The sequence below is a fragment of the Emys orbicularis genome, chromosome 2 (genome assembly GCF_028017835.1).
Source record: "Emys orbicularis isolate rEmyOrb1 chromosome 2, rEmyOrb1.hap1, whole genome shotgun sequence".
NCBI classification, from domain to species: Eukaryota; Metazoa; Chordata; order Testudines; family Emydidae; genus Emys; species Emys orbicularis.
In genome coordinates, this window is record NC_088684.1 from 286,555,368 (window position 1) to 286,568,834 (window position 13,467).

The window sequence follows — 13,467 nt, forward strand, 5'->3', positions numbered from 1 at the left end:
GTGCAGGAGGGGCTTCAGGATGCAGCCTCCCGCCAGGCAGCAGTTATCTCGATCAGAGGCGCAGCAAGCCTAAGGCAGGCTCCCTGCCTGCCGCAGCCCCACGCCACTCCTAGAAGGGGCCAACGCGACCGGGGGAGGGGGGCAGGGGGCACATGGCTCTGCGCGCTGCCCCTCTTTGCAGGCACTGCCCCTAAAGCTCCCATTGGCCACAGTTCCCCATTCCCGGTCAATGGGAGCTGTGGGGACAGTGCTTGCAGGCAGGAGCAGCGCACGGAAACACCCCCTCCCCCCCCAGGCCGCGGGGGCATGCTGGTCGCTTCCGAGAGTGGCATGGGGCCGCGGCAGGTAGCCAGCCCCACTGCGCCCCCGCAGCCGGAGATCGCGATCGACTGGGAGAGTTCCCAGGATCAACCAGTCGATCATGAACGTCGGGTTGGTGACCACTGGACTAACGCAATTTATGCATGTAACTCTCACATGCACTTTAGAAAAGATGTACCATGTATTCACTAATCGTCCCTCTTAATTTGACTTAGGCATTTCGAAATACAGTAGAATCTCAGAATTACAAATACCAGAGTTATGAACTGATCAGTCAACCCCACACCTCATTTGGAACCGGAAGTATACAATCAGGCAGCAGCAGAGACCAAAAAAAAAAAAATGCAAATACAGTACAGCACTGTGTTAAACGTAAACTACAACAAAAAAATAAAGGGAAAGCAGCATTTTTCTTCTGCATAGTAAAGTTTCAAAGCTGTATTAAGTCAATGTTGAGTTGTAAACTTTTGAAAGAACAACCATGATGTTTTGTTCAGAGTTATGAACAACCTCCATTCGCCAGGTGTCCGTAACTCTGAGGTTCTATTGTAAAGGATGTTTCCCTTTACTTCAATTCTGAAAAGTAACTACAAACAACATCAGAAAGCTCAGGGCCCCATGGAGTCCATGATTCTGTAGAGGTTGAATTGGCTGTTACAGAATTGTTTTCACAAACCTAGGCTCTAGTTTAAAAAAAATAATTGTTTCTAGCCCTCATGGTTGTGAAGAAAACCTTAATCTTGGACTTAACCAATGCTGTACTGTCTGCATGAGTCTGCAAACATCCTGAAATAAGAACTCTGATGTCTGAATTGTACCACTATCTCAATGAGGTTAACTATGAAACCTAGAGATGACAATATCAACACAGCTATTTCACTGCTGATGATTTTAGCAGAAACACCCATCTAATGTGCTTACCCCACAATCCTAAATTGGTTCTCAGCTCCCAGAAACCAGAATTCCCTACTCTGTCAAAACTTCCAGATTTCCTCATAAGAGCTTCTACTAAACCAGCATCTTCAGTACAAGAATGTACAGCATATTGAAACCTGACAGCATGGCAAGAGCACAAAGGGACTGACTATGAAGAACACTACTATAATGATTTATGTGTTTAAACTAAAAAAAAAAAAAAAAAAAAAATATGCAGGGTTTTCAATTATCTGAAACTGTTGCAGAATACCCCCAGGATCTAGTGACCCTGGGTCAAGCTCACCAGAAATGTCTTTCCATATATGTGGTCCAGCCATTTCCCAGTGACATCTACTCGGTTAAGATGACACCACCCACCCCCACCGGCCAAACTTAGGAACTCATCCTTTGCTCTGAGAGGCAATTAAAATTCTTTCCTCTCACACATCACCTCTAGAAGGAGATACTGCAGGCCAAGTTCTGGAATCAGTTATGTTGTGCAACCCCAAATGCTCAGTGGGGGATAACAGAACAGAATTTGACCCTGCAATCTGAATCTAGTTAACAATTCTGTGGATGGATGAAAAAGTGAAGCGATTTCCCTCCTACATAGATATATTGATGAGGAGGCACTAGAAGGAGTTTAAAAAAAAAAAACACTTATGTTTGATTAAAGTTATTTATGACTGAGGACAGCAGAACTATAAGCAGTAAGCAGCTTGGGTTTATTATTGCAGGAGATACTGCTACAGTTTGTGTTTCAGTTTGTCATCAAATTTCACCTCTTTCAGTTGCTCATAACTTTCTGAAGCTTTCACTTATTGGGTTGACACAGGCTTGCGTTCTGATCAAACAGGAGTTTCTTTTGGGAAGTTTCAGTAAAACCAGTTTACTCCTTTGAGTAGGAGGAGAGTGAAGATGGCTGGGGCAGAAAGCTGAAGTTTGGCCAGAAGTTAGGCCCTTGATGAGAAGAGCCTTTGTGTGTTCCAGTGAAAACTCATTTTAATTTGACCGAGTTATGAGCCTTTGAAAGTTGCACTTCATGCAGACACAATACAATTGGTACGACTTCCCTTAAGCAGTGTTTGCAGTGAACGTCAGCTACACTGAGCAGGAGACTGGGGCTAACTTAACAGTGTAGCGAAAAAGTAAATGCACAGAGTGAATCCAGAGCTCTTACCTCATTCACTGTGCATCTTGCAAGAAATGATCTGTGCAGCTTTTAAGGCTTGCTGGAGAGAGCTGTCTCCTGCAGACTTCCCAGAGTGCAGAGTAGAAGAGCTCCCTCTAAGAAAACCTTGTAAGGTGTGTGGGATGCAGCATTTGATGTTGTCATGTTGTGTAGCCAAACAGTTCCATATCACAGAATTTCTTTTAATCTCCCTAGGAGATTACAATAAAAGCCACGTTAAACACTCAAAAGTCAGGAAGTGACAAAGTTAAAGGACTTCAAAAAAAAAGTCATAACTGTCTTAAAGTTATTTTAAAAAACATTCTATTGTTAGCTGTAACACCTGGTGAGACTACTGTGACTGAGAAATGAAAGATTTCCATTTTCTAATTTGTTCACTTTGTGCACTTGAGAACCCATTGAGTCTAGTCAGCTTACTCAGAGGGTACATCTACACTCCATTAGACCCCCACAGCTGGCCCATGCCAGCTGACTCGGGCTAAGGGGCTGTTTAACTGCAGTGTATATGTTCAGGCTTGGGCTGGAGCCTGGACCCTGTGAGGTGGGAGGGTCCCAGAGCTCGAGCCAGAGCCTGGACATCTACACTACAGTTAAACAGCCTGTTAAGCCAAGCCAGCCGGCATAGGCCAGCCGCAGGTAGACATATCCAGATCATGTGGGTTTGGCATATAGCAACAGGGGAGAGAAAGATATGTAAAAGATAGCAAAAACTGTCATTTTAAAACCACAGAAGTTGGCAGAGCATTTCAGGGCAGGTGTAGGACAAAAACAGTTTCAATTGTCTAGATCTCAGGCAGTATCCCCTTACGGTTGCACATGAAGCCTTAGCTCTGCCCCCTGGTGTTTAAGTACTATGGAACACACAGCATTTCTCAATATAATAAGGGTTATATCTGCCACTTTAGATATACCTATCTATAGAATTGGCAGAATTCAATTGTTGGTTTTTTTTTGTAATTTCAACTCATATCGATGTATATTTTAAAGCTTTATTTTAGATGTTTGTTTGTTTAAATGTTTACAGTAGCAGGAAGTTATTGGGAGTCACAATTATTTAATGACAGGACACACTGAGATCCAAAAAGTTAAAGTTTTATAAACTGTTAAAACGCAAACTGTCCCCCTTGCATGTCAAAATATATGAAGTAAATATGCTTAAATCAACAAGTCATACTGGTTTTTACTATTCACTTACTCATCCTTTTGTAACAAGCCTAATTCAAAAGTCAAACACTGGATTTTGACTCTAATAAGTTCGCAACCAGCATTTTTCTTTCTTTGCCCATCTGTAGATTTCAATTCTCATCAATGGAAATATTTTTTCCATCAGTTTGTAGATATATGCTGAAATCAACATTTACTGACAAAAATTTCATCCTTCCAAGCCTACATTTTCCATTCAAGTATACTCATACCACTTACTAACATAATACCTAACTTCATTCACTCCGATTTCATTTTTAAATACATGTTCTCTTCGCTAACATAGTTATGACTAAATATGTTGACAGCAGTCACCTACTATGTAGTCCTTTCAGGCACCACCAGTCTTCTTCAAGTACAATTCAATAGAATGGTGGTTAAGGCACTGGATCGGTAGTCAGGAACCTGGGTTCTAGGCCTGACTCCGTCACACATTTCCTGTGTGACCTTGGGCAAGTCACATAAGGCTTGATTTTCTGAAGTGCTATGCATGAACGGCTCCAACTAAAGTCAAAGGGAACTACAGCAACTTTGAAAGTTGGGCCCTTCATCTCTGCGCCTCAGTTGCTCAGCTATGACAGGAGTCAGGAAAACAGACTGGGCAGATCACTAGGCTGACCTAGTACAGCAATTCCCATTTTCCTAATACGGCAGTCTTTTTTACTGGCAATTATTCCATGGTTATTTTCTATACTCACATTGCTCACAGCTGTGTCTTCTCTAAGCTTGCAGGTAAAAAGTCTAATAAACTACATTTAGCATTGGTCACCCTAGTCGTGAAATAGTTTGACCAGAGAAAACACTTCACAAAAGATCAAGTTTTACCAGATTACAGTTTCAATACTCATTTGTAATTAAAATACCTAGCTCTAGTTGTTTGCAGTTTTAAAGGCTCAGATATTTAAATTTCAGAAGAACTCAAGTCAACATCTAGAGTCTTAATGGACCAGCTCCTGTTCCCATCAACAGCTCCAGCCTCTGGAATAAAATAGTCACTGTGAACTTTAAAAGCTGAATGTTCTGGGGAGAATCGATTCTTTCTCTGAGATTCAGTCAGTTACATAAGTAATAACATTCCAGAGTGCGCATTTGTCAGCCAATATATGCACCCCTCAGGTATGCAGAAGAGCCAAGGGCACCCAAGATATTTGATACTGGCTGAGAAATGCCTACCTCAGAGTGTTACACTATACTTATAAAAAGGCTTATTGACAAATTAAAGTACAAAATATTAATCTTTCCAAGAAACTAGCTCCACTGGAACTAACTGCCATCCAGGAACAAACTACAGTGGTCTGCTTCTATTTAAGGCTTCCTTGTATCTCACTCATCCCAAAATAGCTGAAGGAAACACAAGCAGAATCCTTTGCCCTCCCCTCAAGTCAGCTGGAAAGGCAGCCAAGCTGATTCTATGAGATACTCTTTCCAGCCCTCCTCTTTAGAAGAGAGGTGCTACTGCTGCTTGATTTTATTATTTTTAAATACCCTCATCCTACTTCCGCTTCCTCCCTTCTATCCTCCTTTTACGCCAACTAGAGGGAGCAGGGGCTGGCAACAGAAGCTGGACTGCACTTGTAGAACAGCTCTTTTCCTTCATTCCCAGATGATCAGATAGGAGGAAAGTTTCAAAGACAAATGGTTGGATTTTACGAAGCGATGGTAACAAGGTTCTAAGTATCTAGAAATCCCCACTGTTCAGATGAGTGGATGGTTTGAATATGGCAGGGACACCCGGCTGTTTAAGTGGGTTTACAGTCCAAGCACTTGCGTTTGGATTTCATAGTGTGGGGCATTAGTTATGGTGATGAGGGCTATGCGCATAGATGCCTAGATAGGCTAAGCACTTTGAATAGGCTTTATGTTCCTCTTAAGTTGGTTTTGTAAAAGCTTTAATACAACCTAAGACCAGTAGAAAGATTTCCACTTTAAAAGAACAGATCAAACTTTCTACTGAGTTGTTTTTTAGAGAGACATTTCCCTGCAATGTTCTGACTCTGAACACTGAGAACTTGCAATGGAAATTGACTTAGCTTAGCCAATTAAAATAAATGGAGAAATGCCAGAAACAAATAGAGCAAGAAAGAGAATGAAAACTGAACTGGGTTTTATGACTTTCATTTTCAATGTATAGCATTAGTAACAAAAAAAACTGGTTTGTTTAAATTATTTAGGCTTAGTTACAACTTGCCTACTTTAATTGAATTGTCTCATTAGAACTGCCCCCCCACACACACACTTGGTAAGGCAACTCCCATTTTTTCATGTATTGTGTATATATACCTGCTACTGTATTTTCCACTCCGTGCATCTGATGAAGTGCGTTTTAGCCCACGAAAGCTTATGCCCAAATAAATTTGTTAGTCTCTAAGGTGCCACAAGGACTCCTCGTTGGTTTTGCTGATACAGACTAACACGGCTACCCCTCTGAAACTTGCCTACAGTTACCATACAAGACTCATAGGTGAACCATCAATTCTAGTCCCCAAACAGATTCTATACAGCTTATTGCTCGATAAATTTTTCCCATTCCATCTCCTTCTCCCTTAACATAAAAGTGTTCTAACTGCTATTACAGTGTGTAGAGACTTATGAGTGCTCTTTCTGTACTATGCATTTTTAATTTGTGGGATAGGTCCCTATAGATATTTTGATAAAATTCAGAGAACTAGACTATGTTCATTGAGATGCTCTTGGGGGTGCAACAGAATAGTAATCAACCTCTCCTACCTAACCACATTCCCCCCGATCCACAGGAGTTGAAAATTTTCTACACACCTAAATGCCACAGGATTAAGCTGCAAGCTCTACTGTGTTCAGGGGCAATGCCTGTGTAAAACAGCTACCCATATACCCAGCTGCTGGGAAAGGGAAAAACCTTAATAAGTATTAACTTTATTTTAGATTTCATTTCTGGAAGGGAAAAGGAACATGCACATTCACTCTTTGTTCCTCCTCCTCTCACCCCAGAGCCTCCTGATTGCTGTGAAAGCAGGGGTCGGGGCAGGGGTCGGGGGAGAGAGAGAAGAAGAGGGAGTTCTCTGTTAATTTACCCCTACCCTGCCTCTGGTTTTATACATTCTCCTCCTCCTCAGTTAACAGCTTGCACCAATGTTACTCCTGGGGAAATTCTGAGCCAAAAAAATTAAAAATTCTGCGCACAATATTTTAAAATTCTGCATATTTTATTGTCAAAACAACAATATAATCACACCAGTTTCAATGATTTTTGGTCACTTATTTCAAAATACCTGTCAGCAAGTATGTCTGTAACAATACAGACAACAAAAAAGATTCAGGAAATGTTTTTTGACAAATAGATTCCTTACTAGGCATATTAATACAGAATTTTGAGTAATAATTAATTTAAACTACAATACAGAACCATATTTACTGCATGCCTCAGAAGCAGTGCAAAGGCTTGGGGGAGTCGGGGCAACAGAGGAGCGAGGGAGAGGGAAGTAATTGCTGCGAAGGAGGCTGGGTGTGAACCTGGAGGGTTGTTGGGTATGGGTGGGAAACGTATGGAACAGGTTTTTGTGTGAGAGCGGGAAGGGATTGTTAGGGAGCTTCCCCCATGCAGACCCTGGCTAAACCCTAGCCTGTCCCATTCATTCAGTCACATCTGCCCATCCCCATGTGCCCCTGCACCCCCGTGTGTCCCTCCACCCCCACTCAGCAACCCCCCCATCCCTACGTGGCCCTGCACTCTCTCTCCCATCCCCATGTGGCCCTGCACCTCCCCAGCCACCCCGTCACTACACGCCCTCCTCCCCATGGCCCTACACCTTCACTCTCATTCAGCTCTTTCCCAGTCTGTCCTCCCACACCAGCCCTTATGAGCCCCTGTCTGACCCCCAGCAGCCCCACGCTGTCTGTCTCTGACGTGGCCCGACAGGCGCCGTGAAGAAAGCGGGCTCTCTCTCTTCCCTAGCTGGCCAGGAGCTGCTGCTCTGTTCTATCGCCACAGCTCCCTTTAGGGGGCAAAAGGTGGAACTGCAGCAGCTTTCTGGCAAAAAATTAAATGTGTAGCTCATTAATTATGCATGCACACAGTGGCACAGAATTCCCCCAGGAGTACAGTTTCTACTTCACATACTGCTCACAGCTTTCTGAAGATGCAGCAGAATGAATATGAGTGAAATGAGTCTACTCCAGGGGTCGGCAACCTTTCGGAAGTGGTGTGCTGAGTCTTCATTTATTCACTCTGATTTAAGGTTTCATGTGCCAGTAATACATTTTAATGTTTTTAGAAGGTCTCTTTCTATAAGTCTATTATATATAACTAAACTATTGTTGTATGTAAAGTAAAGAAGCGTCATTTAAAATTAAATTAAAATGCAGAGCCCCCCGCACCGGTGGCCAGGACCCAGGCAGTGTGAGTGCCACTGAAAATCAGCTCGTGTGCCGCCTTTGGCACGTCTGCCGTAGGTTGCCTACCCCTGGTCTACTCAGTTTCATTGTTGCCCACAGGTTTCCCCCAATAGCAACTTTGAGAACCCATAGAATTCTATTTGGTCTTCACTCTATGGCAGATTGGGGAAGCTCTGAGCAGCAGCAGCAATGGGGCTATCTTCCTTCAGACTTTAGAAAACAGCATTGCATTGATTTCCATGCAGTCCACATCTGGAGGGTTATCGTTACAACCATAAGGGAGAGAGACTACTTTTTAAAATGAAGCCAGATTCCACAGTAGTTAATAGTCACCCAGGAAAGATGCTTACTCACAACAGGCACACCTTATAACTGTATTGTAATTTCAGTTTGCAGTAAGTTTTTTTGTTTGTTTAAATTAGGTCAAGTTTTGATCCTGAACAAGACAATTTGCAACATTACAATGAAAAAAGGAATCTATATTTGAGAATACTCAGCTGTTAGTCACTAAAGCTAATACAGTGTAATGAATATAGGCCATAATCTATACCTTTAAAATTGAACTAGTCAGATCCACTGCTGACTAACAGGTTTTTAATCCTAGATAGAAACTGTAAGGTGATTTATAAGGGAACTTCTTTCCTGAATCTGGAAGAATGTTTTATCTCTTAACTATTGCACTAAGAGGCCACATTGCCCACTGGATATTTACAGGCAGAGAATTAGTGTGAGGAAATAAGGTATCAGAAGAGAGTGAAAAATTGATTTCCTTTACTTGGGTATCAAAAATAGCTGAGTATGTAACATACAGAGTGCTAGGCTGAAAACCTAGAGAACAACTTTTGTCATCACTGAGGATAAGATTATGTCAAGGATTCCGTGACTTTCAGAGATCTCTGTGACATTTTCGCTTCAGCCCCAGGGTGGTGGGGCCAGAGCTGTCAGCCAGCAGGAGACTCTGGAGCTCTGAGCTGTGGCGTGGACCCGGAGCTGTCTGCCACTGCAGCAGCCGGTGCTGGATTCTCCCCCCTTTCCCACAGCGGGGCTCAGGCTGTCTTCCCCCCTGCTTGGGCTTCAGTCATTTCCCCCCACCCCACCCATCAGCCCCTCCTCCCATTATTTTTAGTAAAAGTCACAGATAGGTCACAGGCTTCCATGAATTTTTGTTTCTTGCCCGCAACCTGTCCGTGACTTTTACTAAAAACAATCACGATTAAGGTTAAGATTTTGTCATCCATCACAGATCTAGTTAAGTACCTTGAAAGTACTGCTGCAAGGCTGGGCACTTTCCATACTGGATTCCCACTTTGACCATGACCACAAATTGTAAGCCTATAAATCTAGAGTAATGAGAACCCAGCAAGCCCCTGATGAGAGTTAGAGGATATGTGGAAGCAGGAGGGGGAAAGTCCAGTTGCTTAGCCAACCCTGGAACATTTTGTCCCTCAAATTACGTATGTGCTATGAGACTTAAATCACACCTACATCCTAGACATTGGCAGACATTCCAACATTTAGAAGGAGTAAGATAAAGGGGGACAATAAAAATATTTATAAACACATTTCAGCATATGTTCCAAAAAGTAGGCAATATAGTTTAGAAACCTGATGCAGTCTTTCAGGTAGCAGTTGGCAACCAGAAATTCAGCATACAGATTGTTTGGGGGGGGGGGGGGGAGGAGGGAAGAGAGGAGAGAAGAAAAAGGAATGAAAAAGCTTATTCCCCAAGCTCAATATGTTACAAACGGACAACAACATATCTATGTCCTCCTAGTGATTGTTAGACTATGTGAGGAGTGTCTGTCAGCAGCTCCCAGGAAAGCAGCTGTTGGGAGTTTAAATGTTTCCCTCAGCCCTGTGTGAATTTCCTTTCCCCCAGCACAGACTAACATCTAATAAGGTAAATAAGAGCAGAACTTTATAGGGGGAAAATGGTCGGGGGGAGGGGCACACCTCTTAGTAGACTCCCACAAGCAAAGCACTTCCTAGAGACAGCTGCAATTGCTCACCAGCTTTAGAGAGAACTGGAGCCTAGTGGCAGCTTTTTCCAGCTTCTGCTTCTTCACAGGACAAGCCCAATTTTTGGACACCAGCCTCCCCAGGACATGTTTTCCTGGAAAGGGTTTAAGAAGTGCTAATTCTCACTATTTAGTTTCCCCAGCCCCTGCTGCAGGCACCAGACTCTCCCCCTTCTATAGTACTGCTGCTCCCAATAGGCTAAGGGAGGGAATGGAACCTGATCTGATGGAGCAATGGGGATTTTCAGTACTTCCAGAAGGATTCCATACCAGCCACAGCTGTGTAGATCCTTCCTACTTTTAAAACAATGCCAAGAATTTAATCTCTGTAACCATGATTTCCCCAAATTCTCCCACCCTAGCAAAATAAAGCAGGTCTCTGCGTTACAGAGACGCAAAGCCAAGGCATGATAGAAGCATCTTCATTTATAATCGCCAAAAGATAAAAGTTCCTCATAAACATTAAACTAAAAATTAACTTTTCTAAGACATTGACCAACAATCCCTCCTATCCCTCCACCCACTCCACTCTCTGCCTCTCTGCTGAAATGGAACACGAGGCACTGACCTTACAGTCACCTGTGGCACTCAATAAGTAATGTGTTAGATACTCAGTGTGCAGCAATATAGCCTTCACACCACCATACTGATAAAGTGACTAAAAAAAGAAAGACTGAGTGAATTGGTGCAGGCATTTAAGTCAAGAGAGGCTCAGTCATTCATAAAGAGCAAAGGCTGCTGCCTCAAGCTGAAGTGAGAAGGAATGAGAGATATTTCAAATATAAAGACACTCACAGCAAAATTCCTCATCCCTTGAACAGACCAACATACAGCGCCTTGAAATTAATAATCACCATATGGATGGACTCTCCCTTCTGACTGAATACAGCTTAGAGCAGCTGCTCTATAAAGGAAACCGTATATTCCAGAATCCGAGGAGGAGGAACTGCCCTTCATTATTTACCAACATCCCAACCACCATAACAAATACCTTACATCCTCATCCTTCCCAGCAGCCAAAACAGACCACCCACTGGACAGCAAGACATGAGCACCCCTCCTCCAAAACCCAAAGTGGGCAGGCAACTGCCCATAGCAGTTACTTCCAATCCCAAAACATCAGAAAAATATAGACAACTCCCTCTTCAAAGGCTAAGCTAGAGAAACACACGGACCCCAACGGCGGGGGGGGGGGGGGCATTAGACCATAAGATATAATATGCCCCTCTCAGGAGAAAAAGTACAGAGTCCCCTAGAAGATGCTCCCAGAAACGCACATACCAATTACTTTTGAGATCCATGAACAGATACTGGAGTAAGTGTGACCCTTCCCTTTTAGTTCTAGCCGAGACACACCCCCACTGCTGAAATCCCTACACCCCAGAAGTAGAAACACAGACAGTCAGAAGAGCTGCCAGACCCGCTCCCCCTCTCCCAAGCTCAAAATCGCCCAAGGCCCAGGAGCAGAAATACAGCTCAACGCAACGGCAGACACACACCCCAGGCCCCCAAGACCCCCTCCACCAAAGAAGTAAGCCCGGAGTCCCCTTTTGCGCTCCCATTTCCTGAGCTGTAACAAAGACCCTCCGATGCAAGCACCGCCCTAGGCCCCAAGAGCCCCCCAGCCCGAGCAGGAATCCACCCCCACAGATACAGGCTCCAGAGCGAAGCGAGACAACCAGAGAGACACACCCCCCGCGGCCGCTACACCTCCGGAGTAGGAACAGAGCCAGCCCCTGTCTCCGGGGCTAGGGCCAGACACACACTCCCCTGCCCTGCCCGGCCCGTCTCCAGGGCTAGGGCAGATCCACCCGCGACGGCTCCTACCCCCCAGGAGTCAGGCTCCAGAGCCAGCGCAGACACACCCCCCACGCCGGGCCCTGCCCCCGGGCTGGCACAGACACCAGCCCCACCCCGCACCCCATCCCCTGGGAGCCAGGTCCGGTCTCCCCCCCCACCACCACACACACACACACACGCCGCCCCTGTACCCCCCGGCCCCTGACTCCCGGGCTCGTACCCCGGCTGGCCAGACACACACCCCGGACCCTACCCCCTGGAGACAGGCCGGTCTCCACAGCTAGGGCAGACACAGCCCCCCGCCGGGCCCGTACCCCCCGGGCTGGCGCGCACACACACCCCGGACCCTACCCCCCAGGAGCCACCCCTCGGCCGCAGAGAGCCCAGGCCCGTGCCCGGCTGACAGGCCGGCGGGGTCCCCGCGCGCCCCACTCACCGATCACCTCCTGCAGCTCATAGTCATCCCTGTTGATGGACCAGGGCAGGGAGCTGGGGTCCTCGGCCATGGCGGCGCTTCCCCGGGCGCACCGAGCTCAGCGCCGGGCAAGGCAGGGCAGCGGGGAAGGACGAAGAGAGGCGCGCAGCCCAGCGGCCCGACAGCCACCCTGCCTGAGCCCTCCCCGCGCCGCCCCTCTCTCGCCTCCCCATTGGCTGGGGTCTCAGCAGTGGGGGCGGGGTCAGAGAGCGGCGGGGGGCGGGGCGTCACAGTCATGCGAGGCGGGGCCTAGTCGACCCCCCCCCGCCAAAAAAGGCCCATCGAAAAGGCAGCCTGTAGAGTTCAGTAGAAAAACCCACCAACCTCTAACAAGGTAAACGCTACCATGGCAACCTCTCCCCCCACTAACATGGGCCCTCCGTCCGCCGACCCACACTGACGCGGATGACGTCACCCGCGCACGCCTGCCGACGCCATCTTGAGTGAGGCGCATGCCAGACCTCGCCAAAATTTCACCCCCCTCCCATCCCCACCATCGTATGAAGGGCTGCTTTTAGCCAGACATCCCGCGAAGGATAAAGACTTGGCTGTACTATAATCCGGAGGGAGGCGGAATGAGAACATGCCACACACAAGATGGCGGCCGTTTGCGTCTCAGGGAGGAGCGGGAAAGGATTCGCCCCCTAGTCTCTGAGACCGGTGTTGATTGGTCCTCGGCTATAAGCTGTCCAGCAGCGATTGGCTTGAAAGCCTGTCAATAGCTTGAAGCCCCGGCCCAGCCTGTATGTGTGCCATGCTCTTGCATGGGGAGGGGAGAAAAGGGAGGGAAGCAGAAGGAATAAGGGAAAGGGCTTGCACCTGTGTGGGGCCCTGTGCAAAGTGAGCCAGGTTCACTCCTGGAGCCTGACCTAGCATGCAGAGCCCATCTTGGGGGTAATAGCCGTCGGGAATGCTTGAGGACCATGGCTTCATGCAGAATGTCCACTGAGTACGTCACCACCTAGGCACTGCCACATAGTCATGTCACCCATCCCCGAGCAGGCTTGCCACCCGTTCTAGTACGTCCAGGAGTGTTTGATTTTGCCGTGATGATTCCAGCTGCTTCAGGCAATCCTTTGGGATACTAATAATTCCCCAGGGTCCCTTTCACACTGCAATGCCATGATGTTTTGATGTAGTGTATCAAAACATCACAAACTAGAAGTTTCTGC

General features: G+C 46.2%; 1 protein-coding gene across 2 annotated transcripts in view; it reads right to left on the reverse strand.

Moving 5' to 3' along the window:
• OXSR1 (oxidative stress responsive kinase 1) overlaps window positions 1-12,433 on the reverse strand; it is a 118,216-nt gene extending 105,783 nt beyond the window's left edge. Inside the window, exons 1-2 of one of the 2 annotated variants that reach the window (XM_065397713.1) lie at window positions 12,257-12,340; window positions 2,417-2,619 (exon numbers count right to left, since the gene is read on the reverse strand). Coding sequence is in view for 1 of the 2 variants with exons in the window: in XM_065397712.1 (XP_065253784.1) it covers window positions 12,257-12,326 (70 nt within the window). In the remaining variant the exon portion in view is untranslated. Of the gene's footprint in view, window positions 1-2,416; window positions 2,620-12,256 lie in introns of both variants that reach the window. The other variant, XM_065397712.1, reaches the window with a different exon arrangement.
• Between the last annotated feature and the right edge of the window lie 1,034 nt (window positions 12,434-13,467).